Below are 21616 nucleotides of genomic sequence, written 5' to 3' on the forward strand. Positions count from 1 at the left end.
AACCATAAAAGAGAGCTTTGATCATGGCATCTAATTATTTCATAATTTAGAAAAAAACATTGTTTTAGCTGAAATGAGTCTTTGCAACCTTGGCCCTGCCCCATTCATAAAAATTTGCGGGAAATTCTGTGAGGGGTGAGCTATTTTGTGTGCAGAATGTGTAAAAAAGGAGGGACTTCGAATATTAATCTAAATGGATATATAGAGGTACCAGACATGTTTTGCACTGCAGTGTCCTATGTGAAAAATTAACGGAAAACAGATTGTGTGCAGTTTCCGAAAATTTCAGAACCTAGCACTGAAAAAACTCGACGGTACCTCTATTTATGCTAAGAGATAAGCATTGCAAGTCCCTCCTATTTGAAGAATTATGCAAAAAAAAAAAAATTCCCAACCTGTTAGCGGTGTTAATATGTGGGGCGAGCTATTAGTTATGCCAAATCGACGATAAAATGCGTTGTTTACAAAAGCTGATATGTCCTTCCGAAAAGTAATCGAGATTTGTAGTTATCATTCAGGCAAGGAGCGCTTGCGCCATCGAGGCGACGCCGCTACCAGCAGCCAATGATCTCAACGGGAACGACTCGCAAAGTTCGAGGTGCAAAACTCGAACTATGCGCGCTTGACAGGAACCGCCTTCCTACTGCTTCTGCTGTTGCTGCTGCTACTGCTGTTGGTGCTGCGGCTACCTGTTTACCCGCCGTCCCAAGCGAAAATGAGTTGAGGCACATTATCAGCGCTGTTTTATAACTTTTATGATTCAATCAGTACGATGTGCAACCAATTTGTATTTGATTATGAGGACTGGGTTTGGGGAGAACGTTTATTTCATGAAAACAGTGATAAAATTATCATTTTTTATTTGTCCATTTTTAAAACAGTTTTTTATGAAAAATTGAATTTTTTTTATTGCAACAGCTTACGAAAGGTATTTCCTATCGATTGGTGTATTCGGATTTAACTTTAATCTATAAATGACAAAGCTTACAGCGTTCAAAAAATTACACCTTTTCGTGACGGTTGCAATTTTAGATTTTCGATTTACCCCCAGTACCTTCCCGTAAGACGTAGCCTACGTCAAAAATGATAAAAAATTTCTCCCATATAAATGTGGGCCAGTCTACTGCAGACTCACTCAATATGCTTCTCAACTGGAAGCCAATATGAACTGTCAAACGGGAGCCAAACATTCACTGTACCTACTTCTCTTATCTTTCGTTAATTATTGTCATCTCATAGATATGAACCGTACTTTGTCATAACTTATTATTGATTATATGCTCAAAGGCAGAAACCGAAAGGCTCAGAAAGCTTAAAAACCAGCACAGCTTTGATTACTCAGCTGGATTACAATTCCATTAAAACATACTTTGGCGAAAGAAGAATGAAAACAAACTTTATGAGAGTCATGAGGGCTCGAGCGCTCCTGGCTCCGAGTTTTTGGCGGGATTCAACTGAAAAAGAGCAAAACAATTTGCTACTTGAGAAAATTTTCAAGCTTACAAAATAAATTGGATCGAGTTCACAGTACCCAGATTCATAGGTATTGATTGATATTAGGGAATACTTCACACGCATGCGTCGCAGTTTCTAAAACTATTTTTTATATTTTGTATACTATTTGGTGATTTACAAAACCCAATGCTTTCTTAATATCTTACGAACCATCGTCGTGTACTAAATTGAAATTCAGAGTTAATAAATATTCTTCCAGAGGTTTTTGAGTCCTATTTCAAAATTCTGTAGATCTCGTCACCCTGGTTAAATCACATTCTTCATGATGATTTATTTTGAACAATCTGGAAATTAGTAGCTCAATATCTTTGCCAGAAAAGGCATGCACAGTAATTGAGAATAACCCAGAAAGGGATCACTTCTACTTAGAGTTATGGAGAAAATTCTAAAAACTGCAGGAACTCACCGCTGAATACATGCAGTTTTTAGAAATGTATCATACAACTGAGTAGAAGTGACTCTTTCTCTGGGTTATTCTCATTAACCGAGTGATGTACCATGCCGGTGCCGAAGGGTTCAAATTTGAACGTAGATATTGTCAGGATGGACATCATTTGGACACCTCTTCAGTTATTCAGTCGACTCGCCCAACCTCGATATTGAAGAGACCATCAAATTAAAGGGTATATTGCACAACAAAACAAATAATTTCAATATCCCATCAAAGTGGATGTACTTCAATCGTGTCGAAAATATGGTGAAATATTACTTGCCAAAAAGGTCAAAATTATCATTAATACAGCTTGCTTGAGCTTGAGCTTGATTGACCGCACACGGTTGCTACTCTGTTACTGCCATATCAGCTGTAATTACACAGAGAACCAATAGACGATGCTTGGGACTAGCAATCATCCTCAATGTGTAAAAACTGGTGATCTTAAATTAGGCAATACCAGCGCCGGCCGCGCCCGAACACAGGTCAAGAAAGGAATGGGAAGGATTGTATTGACATGACACTCGCTTTGATGGAAGCCGAGAACACCTCTGCACTTCCACGAGGAATCACTGGGATGTTGGATAAGAGGGTTGGGTTTGCAGCAGGGTTGGTTGTGGTAATCGATAAGCTGAATTGATGTCCTAACGATCATGTAACGCGAAGGAGCTTGGGACTAAACCCACGGTCTTCTGATCAGTAAGCAAAAACGTTTGCCACTAGGCAGACGAGCACCTTTTTAATCACCGAGTTGCTGTTATTACCATGTAGTCATATTAAGAAATAAAACGATTGACGAATCTTGAATGTGGATGGGCCTGAGATTAGACTCATGATGTTCTGCTCAGTAAGCAAAAACGGTTGCTCTAAGGCCACCGAGCCCCTCATATCACATAATACCGTTGCTCAAATTTGTGTATCCATTCAAACCCGGAACCAACGACAACAACGAGTTTCGCAAAATACACGATACACAAGCGATTTTACCATAAATCTCTTTGATATGTAAGGACCTGGGACCGCGTTTTTCTGCTCAGTAAGCAGGCCACTGTAACCGACGATCTTTCAAATCCGAAAACTAAAAACTACGAAAAAGTACTTAGGCCTTCATTAAGTTCCACTTTCACGCGACGTTCAATTACAGGGTCCTATCCAGGATTACATCTGAAAAATACAAATATAGCCAACGCCCACCCTAAACTTAAACCTGTTCTAATCCACCTGAAATGACTAACGAATGGAAGACTTTGACTACCCTGCCATGCAATAGTCTCATTCCGTGCCTTATGGCAACTTGATGATTCTATTGCGCTCATCTTTTGGCACCACCCAGGGGAGACTTGGTGCTGTACCCAATGCTTAACTTATCTCCATTCCACTCAGCTACTCGCAATTTCTTGTGATATAGTGGGCGGAATATTATTATATGAGACAATTCAATGCAGACGTCTTTCCAAATTTGGCAGATCGACAGGTAATCGGTGAGTTACCACGATAGTTGCTATTCAATAACTCGACAACGTCCCATCGTCAACGCCTGCTATGAGAATTTCCCATTGCAGACACCAACGAAATGACGTCATCGAGCTATCGATCAACTACCCTGGTTATCGCCTGGTACCTTATAGCACGATGCTAGGAGGCGAACCGGAAGAATCGATGAGCTACCTCTCCCCCAGGACAAAATTATCATTAATACAGTGCATGAACTGATATTGCGCTACTTTTACTGCATTTGTATATTTTTGTGGCCATAAAAATTACATGAGATTTTCGACATGATTGAAGCGCATCCTCTTGGATATAATATTAAAATTTATTTTTTGCTGTGTGAGCTACGGAGGTAAATTTTGAAAATTTCTTTGAGAAAACTGGTCAAACAGCCTGGATTTCTATCTAGTTAGGGAGAATATCGAGTTAGGGAGAGTTCACTATACTATGATTGTATTTGCCTCACAATATTTGTATATACGCATATAAGAATATACATATAGCGAATATGTTTTTCATTCGGGTTGGAATCAGTTCCAACCCAGTGCGAAACCGTACTTTTTGTCAGTGCGAGCCTCGACCTGAGTTAGGTTTAAAAAGACAAACGATCAAACCGGCCAGCGCTTAACAGATAACAGGCAGACCCAATCTTGATATCCGATCCAGAACTAAATCAAAAGCAAATTCGGTAAAGGTCTCAGTTTACTACTGTTGAAGTGCTAAAAAATACTTAGTTAGGGACAGAAATTACTTTCCCAAAGTTGTCAAACAAGGTTTGAAATTTATGTTTTCATCATTCAGGATTTTGTAAAGTTTTGAAAACTTAATTTGGTTTTTATTCTTATCTCGAAGAATTTTCTTCTCGAAAAATGATGTCAGAATCTAGGCAAGTTTCCCAAGATCTTTGATAACGATTTTATTTTGAATTCCAGGAGATTCGAAGCTGGTCCTTGAGCTCGAAACTTTTGGTTATTTGATATTTTTGTATACTGAACAAAATTTGGTCGAATATTTTTCAGGCATATTAAGCGCTGTGGTTATGCAAAACCATATTGGCGGACAAATGTTGGCGCTACTTAGTGGCAAGAGATAGACATTTTGACATGTTGATGCTTTCAAAATTCTTTCACGGTGAGGTGTGGGAGAGAATTTTTAAAATGCCTGTATTCCTGACCCCTTTTTTACGTGGTTTTAATTTCCTTTTTTTCTGATCTTCATCCCTTTATTCAACGTCGGTCTCTGTTCCGCAATCTAGGCAGCTTCCGCACTTGCGTAGGATATCGCACCCATTCAACACACATGGGCCGGGACCAACGGCTTTACTTCCCTTCCTAAGGAAGACGTGACTAGTGATTTTAAGCCTCAGAAAAATCCCACCGACCTCGGCTGGGATTGAACCCAGACCCATTGGAGTGAGAAAGCAGTTACGGTTACCACTACACCACCGGCGCCGGCCTTTTTTTCTGATAGTCATATGAAATCAAGCTCAATGCAACTACACTAGTAGAAATCCACACATATCGAATTGAAAATTTCTGTAAAATATTAAGCATAATATTCATTTAGTCACATATAACTAGATATCACGGAACAACACACATAAAGATTATATGTCATATAAACAGTATGTGTTATCACTAATACACTATCCGTCATAGGTATGGACTCGAATACACACTCATTTGAATATTGATTCATCTTTAAAAAATTAGCATCACTCAAAGAACATGCGTCAAAGTGTTTGGAATTACTTCAGAAAGTGCTGACTTCGGAATCACTTCGGAAAGTATTTAGTCACTTTAGAAAAGTTTAGAATCATATCAAAATAGTTTGAAATAACTTCGGGAACTATTGAATCACTTGAGAATAGTTCTGAATCATTTCGAAAAGTACTGAATTGCTTCATTACAGTTTGGAATCACTTCGGAAAATACTGGATCACTTCAGGGACGTTCAAAATCACTTCGAAACGGACTTAATCGCTTCATGCAATTTCGGAAACACTTAATAAAGTACTGAATCATTTCAGAGATCTCTGAATAACCTATGAGTAGTTCGAAATCACTTCAGAAAGTATTGAATCACTTCAGAAAACTGATTTCGAGATTTTATTAGGTGTTCGATGAGATTTCGAACTTCTCTTTTAATGATTCTGTGCTCCTCAAAGTGATTCCGATTTTTCATAAGTGATTTCTTTTAAGGGATTCCAAACTTTTCTGAGGTAATTTAGTTATTACAGAATGATTTAGTTCTTGAGAAAGTGATTGAAAACTTGAGAGCATTGATACAGTACTTTCCGAAGTTTTGTGAAGTGATTCAGTTCTTCCGAAATTATTCAGTTTTTACGGAAACGATTCCAACATTTCTGGAAAAGGATTCAGTATTTTCTAAAGTGTTTCAAAACTATCCGAAGAATTTTAGAGCCTTTGTAAAGTGATTAAGTAATTTCAGAAGGGATTTCAAACTTTCATCAAACTTTCAAAAATAATTCAGTTCTTTCCGAAGTGATTCAGTACTTTTAGGAGTGATTTAGGAGTACTTTCTAAAATGATTCAGTACTTTGTGAGTGTTCGCGTCTCAGTGTCGAGTAATTTTTAGAATATCATGTAGAGTACTCGTTAATATGTTGAAAAATCATGGCAGCAGGCTTGCAATTGCTCATTACAGCTAAAAAGCTAATTTTTGGAATTATGAAACTATGAGATACTATAATGATAATTTTTATTTGTAAGAAGCAAGAATGGGTGGTAAAATGTGTGTATGACATACACAATTTATCAATTTCGCTTTCAGAAGGTCACAACTAGCGATTTTATGATCTCTGATTGCTCGCTCATCACGTTGCTCATCGTTACAGCTAATCGTTATCGTGACCCTCTAAAAGCTTAATTAACAAGTTTTATGTATCATACAAATACTTTACTTTCTCTTCTTGCATCTTGTCAATAAGAATTACCATTAAAATATTTCATACCTTCATAAATTCGAAAAATAGCATTTTAGCTATAATGAGCATTTGCAAGCTTGCATGGCAGGTAGTTTTCGTATATGTGAGCAGTTTTTCTCCGTCAGTAAATCTCCCTGGTAGGCCAGAGTAGAGCAGCCTACCGTAATACGCAGCCATCCACCCACCAAAGCCTACATAACCCACCACCAGATAAAAGTAAAAAAGAGTAAAACAGCATGTTAGGCGGCCATGAGAGGTGGTGACAAAAAGGCCATTATAAACGGTATAACGGACACGATGACTGGCGATGGAATACGAATGGCTTGGGTCACTGACCAATAGTCAAAGGACAGTTACCCAAAGAGCGTCTTTCTAGGCTACATACACCGATCAGGTTAATCGCCAAAGAACCATCGAGTTAAAGGTCGATAAAGTCTCTGATTAAATAATCAAACAAGATAAAGCCTAGAAACATTACTGTGTAGACATAAAATACTTGAAGATAGTGAAGAAGAGTGAGTGGAAGAAGCGGACAGCAGGACACCCAGCCAAATAACGATAATTCCGGCACGAACCGCCGAAGCCGAGTCCGTCAACATACTCGGTGGACCAGCCAGCAGCAGAAGTGTCGAGAGAAACCAGTAGCGCACGAAGGAGGTATCCGACGCCGCCAAAGAAGAAAAGGAAGAAGGTGGAACGTGGAGCCGAGTGAAGCAGTCGTCGAGGAAACGTGGTGGTGGAACTGCGAGGGGCCTCGAAGAAGGCAACATAAACAGGTCAGATAGAAAATAAGAAAGTGGGAGTAGTACATACGCTAGGGAGGAATAAAAGTGTCAGTAGGATCCGACAATAAAAGTGGTAGTTTTGAAAAGTGAAGTGCTGTAGGAGTTTTTACTGTACCAAGTGCATTCATTCCTTGCCACGTGGAAACCTAGTTCGGTAAGCGTGCCGACCCTGAGGCCATTGTAGTCAGGGAGTCTCAAGATTGCTCCTAACTGAGGTGGCTAGTATTTACAACTTTTCGAAGTGATTATGTACTTTCTGAAGCGATTCAGCACTTCCTAAGTGATTCCGAACATTCTTGAAGTGAATCAGTGTTTTCCGAAGTGATTCAATTATTCTCAAAGTGATTCCGTTCTTGCGGAAATGATGACTAGAATCAATCACTTTCCAAAGTGAATCCAAAATTTTCTGAAGTGATTCAATACTATCTAAAACGATTCCGAACTTTTTTGAAGTTATTTAGTTGAGGAGTCAGTACTTTCTGAAATTATTTCAAACTTTCCTAGTTTTTTCCAAAGTGATTCAGAACTTGCGGAAGTGATTACGAACTTTCTGGAATAATTAAGTACTTTCCGAGGTGATTCATAACTTTTCTGAAGCTATTCCGAATTTTTGAATTTGAATTTTTTTCAGTACTTTCTGAAAAAAATTTCAGCACTATCCAAAGCGATAATGAATTTTTCTGAAGTGATTCAGTACTTCTGAAGTGATTTCGAAAATTTCTGAAGAGATTAAGTGCATTCCTAAGTGACTCAATTGTATCCGAATTGAATTGATCCCAAACTGTTCTGAATCGGTGCAGTACGTTCAGAAGTGATTTCGAACATTTCTAAAGTGATGCAATACATTCCGAAGTGATTCAGTATTTTACGAAGTGATTGAAAACATTTATGAAGTGATTCAGCACTTTCCGAAGTGAGTCCAGTTTGCTATTACTGAACCATTTCAGAAAAGCTTAGTACGTACAGAATCACTTCGGACAGCACTGAACTTTGGAAAAAATTTGAATCTCTTAGGAAAAAATTGGAAACACTGGATCCGTGTATTCAGCTCATAAAATACTTATTAAGAAAAGCTTGAATTCAGTTGGGAAAATGCTGAATCGCTCAAGGATAGACTAACTTGATTGATTTAACACTTTCGGCACTAATGCCAAACCGTGGTTACTCCCACGAGCTCTTGTGAACGTCTGATGTAAACGTAAAAACTTGGCACTGAAACAGTAAACGTATCGCCTATTAAGGTTACCAACGGTAACATCAATCGTAACAGCACAAACATCTCTGGTTGTTATTTCAAAGACTTGCGTTGCGATGATTGCGTTATTTTCACGCACACATGTTCGAAAAGTTTACATTACACTCTTGCTAAAAGTAGCAAAAATTGGGTTCATGAGGTTTCATATATCAAAGTTTCTTCTACGAAAGTAAGGTTCTTGTACGAAAGTTGCTGTTCTTATATCCTGAGGATTGATTTATGTTATCTTAGTCATAATGCCGCCCCTATTTAGCCTCGTACTTGAGACTTAAGAAGGGCAACCGAGTGCCTCGGAGGGAAGCAAAAATCCGTTACGCCATTTTTTGAAATTCAAGGCCTCCAAATTCATGGAAGAATGGTATGTTGTACCTCCCCTTGTAGTTTGATGGCTTCTTCCACAGACTGGGCTCAAGAGAGAAAATAGTCCATATAGAAATCGTCGTTTCTTGCTACTCGGGTGTTAAAGCAGTTGGCTCAGGACTTAGAAGACAAATACAAGCTCGCTGTGCAAGACGATTTCAATATGGACGAATTTCTCTCTGGAACCCAGACTGTGAAAGAAGCCATCAAACTACAAGGGAAGGTACAAGCTATGATGGAAGAAGCAGGGATGGAAAATCATTTGCATTAATTTCGTGCATTCATATACATTCATTTGCCTCTAACTTTTTTTCATCAACAGAATACCGTAGAATAATGTATGAAGCTTTTGTAGCTTTTGGTATTAACTACAACTTTTGTTATTAATTAAAATCTTAATCTCTTATGCAGGACGAAATAGAGCTGGCAGAACATGTTATTGTTTTTCAGTGAATGCAATTTACATTCACTGAAAAACAATGGTGGATTCTTATCGCTCTGTTTCATCATGCATAAGAGATACATATTTGAGTTGTTAACAAAAGATGTAGCTAATATCAAAGCCTACAAAAGTTTAAAAACTATTTTACGGAATTCTGTTGATGAAAAAAGTTAAAGAGAAATGAATGTGAATGCATGAAATGAATGTAAATGATTTTCCATCCCTGGGAAGAAGGAAGCGTTGAATTTCTAACATGCTGCTCAAACAGGGTGGAAGTACTACACAACATGCCAACCGTCTCGCTGGAAATAGAAATTCAACGAACCCCAAAAAATCAAAACTCTCCGAGTGGGTTAGGAGATAGGAGTCGAAGTTCAAGGCCTCCTTTTTCCGCTTATTAAATGGGCCTACAAGATGAGGAACTGTCCAACAGCATGCAACACAACACACAGTTCCTATGAAGACCTCTCATGTGCAAGCTTCCGTGCGTTTTCCTCAAATCAATCTACCTGAGGTCGATGGTAATTTCCCTAACTGGCTTCTATTCCACGATACGTTTGTTGCCTTGATCGACTCCTCTACAGAGTTGGACTACTTGCACGCTTCACTCAAGGGTGATGCTCTGAAGATGATTGATTCCTTTTCAATGAGTGAGGCTAACTATAGTGTTGCCTGGAATGGTTTGGTCACACGGTTTTCCAACAACTACCTTCTCAAGAAGCGGCATTTTAATGCGTTGTTTGAGTGTCCAAGGATGAAGAAGAAATGAGCGGCAACATTGCACGATCTCAGCGATTGTTTCGAACGGAACACTAAAATTCTGGACTAACTAGGAGGGAAGTCGAACGGTTGGGGAACGATGCTAGTTCACCTAATGGTCTCGAAACTCGACGAGGTGACTCAGAAGCGGTGGGAGGAAGAGGAGCCATCATTTCCGTCGCTGGTCCTCTTTCTCAAGAAGTAAACTCTTGTTTTGGATGCAGTTTCTTTCGATCAACGTATCTTTGCTCCCATTGGTTCATCGTCCAGGAAAGTGGAACTTGCTGGTATTGGACGATTTTATCTTAGAAGTCCAAAAAATATTAAGTTGGTCCTCATCTGCATTCAATCTCCACAAAAAAGTTGATGGCGCGAAAGCCATACGTGCACGACAGCGCGGTTGGTCTTTTGTACGATGGTCGCTTTGTACGGTACCACAATGGTGTCTTAGCGTCGACACGTCCCTTAGAACACTATCCTGGTCACGGCACCAATGTTGTGACCCTTCAGTTAATAGTGTTCTCCAAATCCAAAATTAAACGCACTAGACACTCCTAGGTGATTTAAAAACTATTTATTACTTTAACCACCACTTAATTGCAAACTACCTTAACACTAAATTCAAATTTCCTATGTGGTCAACCAGGCGTGGTTGGTTTCAAATCTTCTTAGGCTCGGTTACATTCGTGTATTCTATTCGTCTCTAGGAAGAACAATCGGTATTCTTGCAATGCTTTGTGGTGTTTACACTTAGGCTAGCTCACTAGCGCTAATGAGCTCGCTGCTAGCAAAAACGCTCACCAGCATAATGTAAACAGGGCATCATCGTCTACCAGCATGAAATTTCAGGAGCAACTGAAATTCGTGCTAGTTGGCGAGTACACTAGCGCGTGTAAATCCGCACAGTAAACACCTCATTAGCGTTGTATACTACGCCGTAAACTTATGCCTACCCTATCATAAAAGCATCAAAAGATAGGCTAAAAGCGAATAAGAAACGCTCATAGTCAGATAATTTTATTTCATATGCTTTTTCTACTGAACGGGAATTGGAGAGAATCGAGGCAACTGTGTGCGTCGTTCAACAATGTTATAAATAAAAGCTTGCTGGTATACACTGAAGCAATTAAACTTAAGAATTTCACGACACATATGAATTTCATAGGCGGAACTTATGAATGATTTTCATCTAACATCAGGAAGCTCTTATTGATGAACTTACGCGAAACTGCACCAGTGTATGCGACACCTAGGTTTGAAATCCAAAACCACAAAAGTGATGATGTACTAAAAATATTCCATATGATTTGACAGGTAGCAAAACGTCATTATCATTTTCACATCAATTCCATCTGCTGGTCGACCGTAACGTAAATTAATCAATACGCCTTTAACCATTTCATTTTCTCAAGCGTTAAAAGAAGAGTGTTCAACACACGGGCCCCGTAATCTCAACGTCCATGGCCAGTTTTAAAAATTTTTTGACAGGATTATTTTTCATAAGGCAAATCAATTACATTCATACCGATTTCTTTCTTGAGCTAACGCTGGCAGTGTAGAGGTAAGCGTGACTGCTTTCTCACCGCTATGGGTCTCGGTTCAATTCCAGCCGAGGTCGGTCGGATTTTTCTGAGGCATAAAAATCTCTGGTCACGTCTTCCTTCCGAAGGGAAGTAAAGCCGTTGGTCCCGGCCTATTTGTGTTTAATGGGTGCGATATCCTACGCAGGTGTAGAAGCTGCCTTCCTGCACACTCGATTGCCGTCAATGGATGGCAATCGATGTCCGTCGGTGATTGGCACTAGAATGCGGAACAGAGACCGGCGTTAAATGAAGGAAAGAAGATACCGATTCCTTGTGGCTAAAATTCATACGTGGTTCTTATTGAATTCTTACGTTCTTTTGCCTCAGTGTTGAAGAACGCGTAGACAGAAAACGAAAAAAAAAAAAGATTAAAAAAATCTTTGCATCGTCTGCAATGTATACATTAATGTAATACATTTTTGTTTTGGGTGTATATATTTAATTTAAAAAAAGGTTTTGACCGATCTGATGAGAAGTGATGTCCGAGTTAGTTGAAGATTGAGATCAGTTCTATATAAGTTTTAAGTGGTGACATTTTCAGACCTACACTGTACCAAAACATCGTCCTCCGTTCGAAAGAAACTTCAGACCATTAAAACCGAAACATCGAAATCGCTTCTTCGAATGATAGCTGCAACCGGATGATGGTTGTTTTGTAATCAGATGATGTTCTTCTCGAATACAGAATGAAAATTGATACGAGAAGCGAACGGACCTCAGTTGAAATACGTAATGTAACTGTATGTAATTCCAAGTTCTAATGCATATGGTATTGGTTCAGCCCCACACAGCAAAAAAATAATTTTGATATCACGTCAAAGTGGATGCACTACAATCATGTCGAAAATATGGTGTAATATTACTTGCTAAAAAGGACAAAATTATCATTAATACAATGCATGAACTGACATTACGCTGCTTTTACTGCATTTGTTTATTTATGTGGTCATAAAAATTACATGAAATTTTCGACATGATTGTAGTGCATCCACTTTGATGTGATATCAAAATTATTTTTTTGCTGTGCATAACGAAAATCACCCAAAACGGTGATGTAAATATTTCTAACGATCGTCATTTGCAGATCTGAGCTGACAAACGAGGTGGAAGCATAGCTATTACTATCAGAGCTGGTACAAACATGGGTAAAGCATGGATCTCGAAGGTTGTCTATTTCTTAGTGGATCTCATCAACAGGAGGTCTACCCTGTCCCTGAAAAATAAGCTTGCTGTCTACAAACAAATCGCCCTTCCCGTAATCGAGTACGGTATGCCAATCTGCGAGAGTTGCGCCAAATGCCATCAACTCAAACTCCAACGGATTCAGAATAAGATCCTTAGGATGATCCTAAACAGTCCCCCACGGACTAGAAATTCTGAGATCCACTTCCTGGCTGAAATTTAGATTTTAGGAGAAAGGAGAGTTTTTATCCTGGAAGGGTTCAGAGACACCTGTCTGAGAAAGACTCATCAGATCATACGTGATCTAGCACGTTATGGTAAGTTATACTCGTAGTTAGGTAGCTTATTACTTTTTTTCAATTCAAACATAACACACCCCCCAAGGGGTATTCTGTAGACTAGTAGAAAAACGTGAATTCATAAATTAGAAAAACAAATTAAACAAAGATGAAGAGCCTGATAGGCTAATCAATTAAAATGCGAAAACAATGTAAAATCGTAATTAACAGAAGTAAACGTAAACGGCGCCGGTGGTGTAGTGGTAAGCGTGATTACCTCTCACCCCAGAAGGCCTGGGTTCAATCCCAGTCGGCGCCGCCGGGATGTTCTGAGGCATAACATCTCTGATCACGCCTTCCTTCGGAAGGGAAGTAAAGCCGTTGGTCCTCGGTTCATGAGTTGATGGGTCGATAGGTAGGGTTCAGGTGTGGGAGCTGCCTTCCTGGCACGTCGGTAGCATTGGTGCTCAGCACGGAAAACAAGATCGACAGAAAAAACAAACCAAAGGAAAAAATAAAAAAAAAATAAACGTAATTTTACTACTATTATTTCGTGGTGGAGGAAGTTTCCTCTACCAACAAACAATTTTTGAGTCCATGATGAATGGCTGTTCATGACTATTCAATATGAACATTTAAACAACCGAATTATAAATCTAATCGAAAGCATTTGAAAGTCATCCTATCCTTAAATTGTTGTCCCCTCAGTGCAGTAAGTTTGACAGCCAATTTTCAAAAAAAAAATCATCCTTCATTGGGATGACAGTCATATGGATGCTCTTCAGCTGATGTCAAATTCAACCATAAGGCAATGCAATAATCATTCGAATTATCGCGGATGTTTTTGTTCAGTGTGGTTTGTGCCCAAATTCATGGACCTATAACAATTTTCATTAGAAAATAAGACCATTGCTCTAAATATTTTGATCAGGTATGTCATTTTAAGGACATAATGTTTCATGTTGATGCCAAACAAACAAACTATTGTATGCTACCTATAAGCGAAGACAACAAATCAAGAAGGCTGGCAACTCTTCCATTTTCCCAAACGACCGGCATGAGACAGGCACAATCGCGTCATCTGCCGCTCAAAGGTAAATGCTTCGAGCGAATTTGATAGCAAAGATTACATCCTCAGAAGAAGGGTTTGTGTGCTTATTTTTCTATGCGTTGCTTCCACCTTCACTCAAGCGCACACGAAGACCAAATTCGTTAAGTTAAGATAACAATCCTAATAGTTACTTTCACATGGAAAAGTATTGTTGTTTGAAAGAAACCTATAGTTATTCCAACATTAATTTGACCGTCAAATCAATCATATCTACCTAATAGATTCAACTGTTCATCTTATACTCAATTCAACTATAATTTGATCAATTATAACAACCGTCAAATTAATTTATTTATATAATTTGGTTTCAAGTGATCATCATAAATCCACATACTTTTAACTTGTGATGCGTAGAGCAGGCCATAAGATAGCTGGCTCTCACGCAGATGAAGACGGTTCAAATCTAAGTTGAATGTTCTTGTTCACTTTTTTATGATTTTGCAGTTGTGTTTTTGAGATCGATAAAGAAGCAAAACAAACTTTATTTAATATGTCGATAATGAAGAGCAGTTCGTTTAATGAACATTGTAAAATTTTGCTTTTCTAACAATAGTTTTCTTGAATCAACTAACGCATAGTTGTATTTTGAAGTTTGGCGTTTGTTCATCTACTGAAAAATATAGTTGAGCCAACCGAGGAGCCAACTATGGACTATAGTTGTTGCCCTCTATATATAGTCAAATCAACTATAGTTTCGGGTTATCTCTAAAACAATTGAACAATATAGTTATTTTGACCGGAAAAATAATTGCGTCTGCTATAATTTGTTCTCCGTGCAGTGCTATTGTATCTGTCGCTTGGATTCAGGCAAAGTTGCCAGTCTTCTTGATTTGTTGTCTTCGCTATAAGCTTAACTTTTAAATATTTTTGCTAAGATGTCTTCTCAACAATACACTAAATAAATCCCAGGAATATTACAACTTGGTTATTGCATCCAGAAAATATATCCTTTTGAATTTGCCTACATTTATATAAAAAACTATTCATCATGTGCCTTGGAATGTCATATGCCTTCTAATGATATTTAAGAATACATTGTAAGGATTACTGGAATGATAGTTAATATTTTTATCCAGCGTATTTGAACTAGTGATCAAAAAATGATTCCCGTAGAATATTATTAGAACAATGTTTCAATCAATAAAACTGAAATCATGTGTGTATATTTTAATTGTAATTAGTTTGAATCAAAGTTCGATTTACAACCTACTTCACAACCCTGCTTACAACGACTATTATTTCAGTACTTGAGTATGGCTCTTTTTGCATAATCTCGGCAAGAATCAAATTGAAACGTATTCAATATTATGTATTGTCCTTGGCTGTATGCATTCAACACACAATATGAACCTAGAGGTTCTAGCGGGCGTAAAACCCCTGCAGAACCGTTTCTGGGAGCTCTCATTAAGAGTATTGATCAAATGTAGTATCAGTAACAACCTTGTGATTGAAAACTTCGAAGCAATGCTCGATTTGAGCACCCAGAATAGATTTGTGTGAATCTACCTTAATTATATGTCATCGGATATTAGCCTTCCAAGCTATAACCCCCCTCGTGTATGCTTTACTAACTAAAGTTCCCCCATTGACTATGATCTCTTCATGAAATAGGCTATTCAAGGAATTTCAGATCAACTTTGACCTATCTCAATTCCCAGTATTTTTGCTGAAAAGTTTCAAAGATTTTTCACTGATGGATCACGCATTCATGGATCCACTGGCTTCGGCATCTTCAATGAATACTCAACCGCCTTTCGGAAACTTCAGGAACCTTGTTCCGTTTATGTTGCTGAGCTAGCAGCAATCAACTTCGCATTGGAGATGATTTCCGACATGCCCACAGACCATTACTTCATCTTCTCGGATAGTCTCAGTTCGATTGACGCTATTCGGTCGATGAAACAAGGTAGGCACTCATCTTATTTCCTTTCAAAGGTAAGGGAGCAGATGAGTTTGCTGGTCGAAAGATTATATAGGATTACCCCTGGGTCCCCTTACATTGCTCAATCCCTGGCAATGAGCAGGCAGACTCTCTCGCAAAGGTGGGCGAGATTTATGATAGAAGAAATTCACATGATGAATTTTTCCTATTAGTACGAGTTCTCTTCTAAGTTGGCTAAACGATTGGACAAGTAATTCTCTTGGGCGGTGGTTACATTCCATTACTTCAAATTTTTCTTCGAGAGCGTGGTTCAAAGGTCTGGATGTAAGTCGGGGATTCATTCGCGTGATGTCAAGACTTATGTCCAACCACTACTCGCTAGACGCACATCTCTACAAAATAAACCTCGTTGACAGCAATATATGTAGGTGCAGAACCGGTTATGATGACATCGATCACGCAGTTTGGCATTGCCCGGGTAATGACGCCTCCAGAGCACGTCTATTGGATACCCTAGTGGCCCGAGGTAGACAACCCTTCCGTGAAGTAAGAGATGTATTGGGAACCCGTGATCTTCCCTACATGCAGGCGATCTAAGAATTCCTTTGTTTGTCTGATGTTAGAGTTTGAGGTGGTCATCCTCTCCTTTTCACACATTTTCCAGCCATTGTATCCCTGTCTTATTATCCACCTGTTTCTGTACTATTTGCCGCTGCCCAGCCAGTATTTGGTCAACCGTTCGAGAGTAGTACACAGCAAAAAATAAATTTTAATATCACATCCAAGAGGATGCACTTCAATCATGTCGAAAATCACATGTAATTTTTATGGCCACAAAAATAAAGAAATGCAGTAAAAGCAGCGTAATGTCAGTTATTAATGATAATTTTGTCCTTTTTGGCAAGTAATATTACACCATATTTCCAACACGATTGAAGTACATCCACTTTGATGTGATATTATATAATTTTTTTGCTGCGTATCTGAAGGAGGGTTCAGAAACCAGTTTCCTACCTAGCTCCTTCCAATTGAAATTGTTACCTATTAACCTCGAGCCCGTCACGAGTAATGGATACCCAATACTAATTACTTTACTGCTGTTTAAAATGTTAGTTAAAGAATTACGGATTTTTGGCTCCGCAAAGTGTCACACATGACTGAGCCTAGTAAATAAACAAACTAGTTAAAAAACCCTGCTTACAATACACTTGGCTTAAAAATAGAACCCACAGAAAAAAGTCACGTTATCGTGAAATTCAATTCTAAATTCCATCCGCTTACTCTACAGAGGGGGTTTTGAACTTCATGAGTGATTAGATTGTTCGGTTTGCGACTACCCTCATCCGTTGAATCCACGTCAATGGGATTTCTGAAGAAGTGAAAAAAGTCACCGCATACCTTTGTTGAATTTTCCATGCCACAATGTTAATAACATTGTGTGATTTTTTTTTTTATCTAATTGAGGGTAAATCCACTGTATGTGCTGAAAAAAGCATTGCAAAATGCTTTTAACCATTCAAGAAATCGTCTTTTATTTTCGTTGCATCCATCAGCAGTTGCTTGTTTCGAGAAAAAAAAAGTTCTACATTCCGGTAAAACATCTGTGTTTGACCGCTGCCACTCTCATCTGGACCGTGTAGGTCGTCAGAGAGCAAAACCGTGTAATATTCAACCCCGTGGAGCAAGCATGCGCAATATTGACACAATGAAATACTTCACTCGCGTCGTCGACCCGCTAATAATGCTCACGACCTAGTGTGCAAAAGAGTCACATTCACTTTTACTTTCCATGCTTCCTCTTCTGTCGCAATCATCGGCAATTTACGGTAGCAGACGACGGCGATACAAGATACAATGCCCTTTTTGCACTAGGGGGTATATCGATGTAGAACGCTTTGCTTGCAAGGCCGGAAGGGAGTCAGCCCATCGAGAGTGAAAGTGCTCTCAAAGTGTCGTTCACTTTTCAAAAACCGAAGCTGTGCCAAATTAAATTCAAGTCACTATGATTAATAATTCCACCCACCTGTGCTGGCATTGATTTGGGCGTTCTTCATGAAGGCCGAACCGTGCTGCAAATCCAACATCTCACCCTTCAGCTTGTCGGCGTTGACATCGATCAGGGCCACCTCGCTGGACACACTCTAGACGATAAAGATGGAATTTTACAGTTAGCCAGAGGCGTTCGGGGACCCGTTCGTTACGTCGTCGAGACATACCTGAGTCAAGATACTGAAGGCACATGCCATACCGACTTGACCGATACCGACGATGGTGACCTTGTTGCCCGACGAGGTCATCGGCTCGGCAATTTCCTTCATCAGCTTAGTTTTCACAGACATTGTGGGTGGTTTTCTGGAAATAGTTTTCGGAACAAATTCGACATTTAAGACACTCAATCACAGCTGAAGGTCACTTTCTATCACGGCCTCAAGTGGTTCTATGGGAACATTAAATCATGTCTTTAAATAGTCTTCCACAGTTTGTCTTCATATCTCAAATTTCACCAATATCACTCAACGATATTAGACGAACAAACAAACGCACTTACTTTTATTTGCAATTTACTTTAACTATACAGGAACAAAGCCCTAGGCTCTCTTTAATATTTGTACTGGAGAACGGGAACTGAACAGTTAGACCGATGGAATACGTATGCGAATACGCGTAGCACCGGGCACAGAATATAAGCTGCGAGGCGTTACTCGAGGAGTAGTACATATATCCTCGGTGAAATGATGTTGAAGGTGACCTTTTCCGCTTTCGGCTGTTGTTGCTTGGTGAGAAATGCTTCAAGAGCACACACAAACTCGAGACGCGGTGTTGATGATGACGATGATGATTCAGTCATTATTGGTGGTCGGATCGCGGAAAACAGAGAGAGCCGCACACGCGGTTCCAACTCCCCCTTGTGCCAAGTAAACACTCTCTTTCTCACTTTGAATGTGTTTTGGTTGTAGGGAGTCATCGTCATCATGAATGTTGGTATGTCTCTCTTTCTCTTGCTTCAGTTTCATTGAACAAAAAAAAAAAACGTTTGTTTTGGAATTGATAAACCACCCACCTTCCCCCTTAAAGCGTCGACCGTTAGCAGCGTCGCGTCGTTGGTAGGATGTGAGGGCATGAAACGTTTTCGTTTACTCGCTCACCAAACGACCAAACAGCGTGGCGATGTGAGTAAAGGTGGTGAAATAGGTGGTTTTGTAGAGAGAAGAGAGTTGAAGGCATAGGTCGGGAATGATGAAATTTGAATTTTTGTGTTGTATCGAAAATAGCACTTTGTACTTTTCTTTGATGGGGAGTATTGCGATCGACTAGGTTTGGAGATGCATGTAGCGAGAATAGATTCAAACCCATCTGCGACCACTCAAAATGGAAAAAAAATCACGAACAGAATTGAATTGTTTATAAACTATTGATTTAACTAAAAAAGTGTCTCTAAAGGAATTGTTCACATAAGTATTTCACAGCAAAAAATAAGGAACACTACATGACATGTAAACCAAAACCATTTTAAATTACATCGCTTTAAACTATGTTTTAATTTAATTTTACATTAAAAATCATGCACATAATAAAAACATGATAAAACCCATAAAATTACACGTTTATTCGATTCATTTTCTCTTGAAGTGTAATATCACCACGGGATGTAAAAACTCCGCTCGCTTTGTTTTGTTTTGTGCGCTCAGCTTTGGTTATGTGGAACGATTTATCGTGCATACGCGCGTCCACAAATAGAAAATGGATGACAGACAAAATATTGATTAAAGCGACTGCACTTTTAGCAACAATCAATACGAAACTAACGATTTTAAATTGGCTCCCTACTTGACTAGCCTATTGGTCCCAAGCAAACGATTAACGTGCCCCATTATAGTCGAAATTCTAGTACTACGCAATGTTTGTTTTGATTCGCTATAAAAGTTTGACAGATAAAATGAGGGGTTATTGGTTTTTCCATATATGTTTCGAGGGTTGAATCGATTAGCTTGGGACCGGAGAGAGTACCAGAGCTGAGCCAAAAAGTTGAGCACGTTATTTCGTGACCTTCTAGTCTAGTTCGTGCAGAAAATCAAAAATTTGGATATAGAAAAATAAAAAAAAAACATTCAAATAAGCGCTCGTGATTCATTTTTTCTCCTAAACAGAAAAAAATTCTGAATTTTAATAGTAATGTAAACATTCATTCACGTAAACTTGTATTTCATTTCACGCAACCGAGAAACTTGCAAACAATGTTGTTTACAAAGATGGGCTTTTGTATACAATATTTGCAACATTGTATGAAATATGTCAGAGCTTTACATGATATATAATGTAAACGTATATGATATGTGACGCTCCATTTATGTGCATCATATTGAACAGAAATTTACACTAATTTTTCTAACTGTGTAACTGATCGTTTTGGTGCAGTGGGGGAAGTGTAGGGTATGTACTGTGCTGTGAAGGCGGATTTTTTATTTTTTTTTATTTATTTGTCTGCAGCAACAGGCTGTGTAAAGCCCCAATGATGATTTAAGTAACTTATATAGGTAAATCAAAAAATAAAAACTAAGAATAAAATACATAAATAAAACACACAATCATTCACGGTTAACTGTGCCAGAAAAGAACGATGAGAAGTATCTTCGTAGCAGCTGTCGAGGCATATGGAAATCGAAGATGCCCGAGACTCGATTGAACACTCGTTGCAGCCCACCTATTGCACCGTTCATGCCATAGTTTGTGCGCTGAAGTGGCAATCTCAGCAAAACGTTGTTACGTAGCGCACGGGGTTGGACTTAAATGTTGACTTGCCCCAAGATTGCACTGCAATCAATTCTACCTTGTAAAGTGTCCGCAATGAACAGGGCCCTAGAGGTGTCTCTTCTAGTTCGGAGAGGCTCCAGATCAATCAGCTGGCAACGACTTTCATAGCTGGGCAGATGAAATGGGTCTCTCCAAGGCAGCTTCCGCAGAGCGAATCGAAGAAAACGGCGTTGAACGGACTCAACTCTCTCAGCACCATTGTTGTAGTTTGGACTCCAGACCACAGAACAATATTCCAGAATGGATCGCACCAAGGAACAGTACAGTGACTTCAAACAGTAGATATCGGAGAAATTCTTTGCTATCCTGAAGATAAATCCCAATGTCCTAGACGCCTTGTCGACAACGTACGAGATGTGCTGCTTGTACGTAAGTTGAGAATCTAGAATAACACCCAGATCTTTCACATGGTTCACACGGTCGATTACAGTGCTGATAAGTTTGTATTCAAATGTGATTGGTTCTTTCTTCCGAGTAAAAGTGATCACTGAACACTTAGTGGGGTTAACCACCATTCGGTTCAAATTACACCAGCTGGCAAAGGCTTCGAACTGACGTTGAAGGAAGTGACAGTCATCAATCGAGTGGATTCGTAGGTAGATTTTAAGATCGTCTGCATACGATAGTCATGGGCCTTCGATGACCAAGTTCACGTCATTGAAGTAGAGTAAGAAAATCAAAGGTCCCAGGTGACTTCCTTGAGGTATTCCTGACGTAGCTAGATAGATATTGGACCGGTTGTCACCAATGGCAACCATCAGTTGCCGATCAGTGAGATATG

The 21616-nt window shown here is 39.1% G+C and overlaps 2 protein-coding genes across 3 annotated transcripts in view; one reads left to right on the top strand and one right to left on the bottom strand.

Moving 5' to 3' along the window:
• The window catches only part of Ldh (Lactate dehydrogenase), a 29301-nt gene extending 9880 nt beyond the window's left edge, over positions 1 to 19421 (bottom strand). Inside the window, exons 1-3 of one of the 2 annotated variants that reach the window (XM_065218024.1) lie at positions 19413 to 19421; positions 18240 to 18375; positions 18047 to 18164 (exon numbers count right to left, since the gene is read on the bottom strand). In XM_065218024.1, the coding sequence (XP_065074096.1) occupies positions 18047 to 18164; positions 18240 to 18362 (241 nt within the window). In that variant the 5' untranslated portion in view covers positions 18363 to 18375; positions 19413 to 19421. Of the gene's footprint in view, positions 1 to 18046; positions 18165 to 18239; positions 18376 to 18571; positions 18777 to 19412 lie in introns of those variants that run through there. The other variant, XM_065218023.1, reaches the window with a different exon arrangement.
• Positions 1 to 21616, top strand: part of TM9SF3 (transmembrane 9 superfamily protein member 3) — a 236461-nt gene that overhangs the window by 141348 nt on the left and 73497 nt on the right. The gene's annotated exons all lie outside the window — the stretch shown is intronic.

The sequence above is a fragment of the Ochlerotatus camptorhynchus genome, unplaced genomic scaffold (assembly GCF_037179485.1).
Source record: "Ochlerotatus camptorhynchus isolate MF236.1 unplaced genomic scaffold, CSIRO-AGI_Acam_v1.1 ptg000082l, whole genome shotgun sequence".
Lineage (NCBI taxonomy): Eukaryota > Metazoa > Arthropoda > Insecta > Diptera > Culicidae > Ochlerotatus > Ochlerotatus camptorhynchus.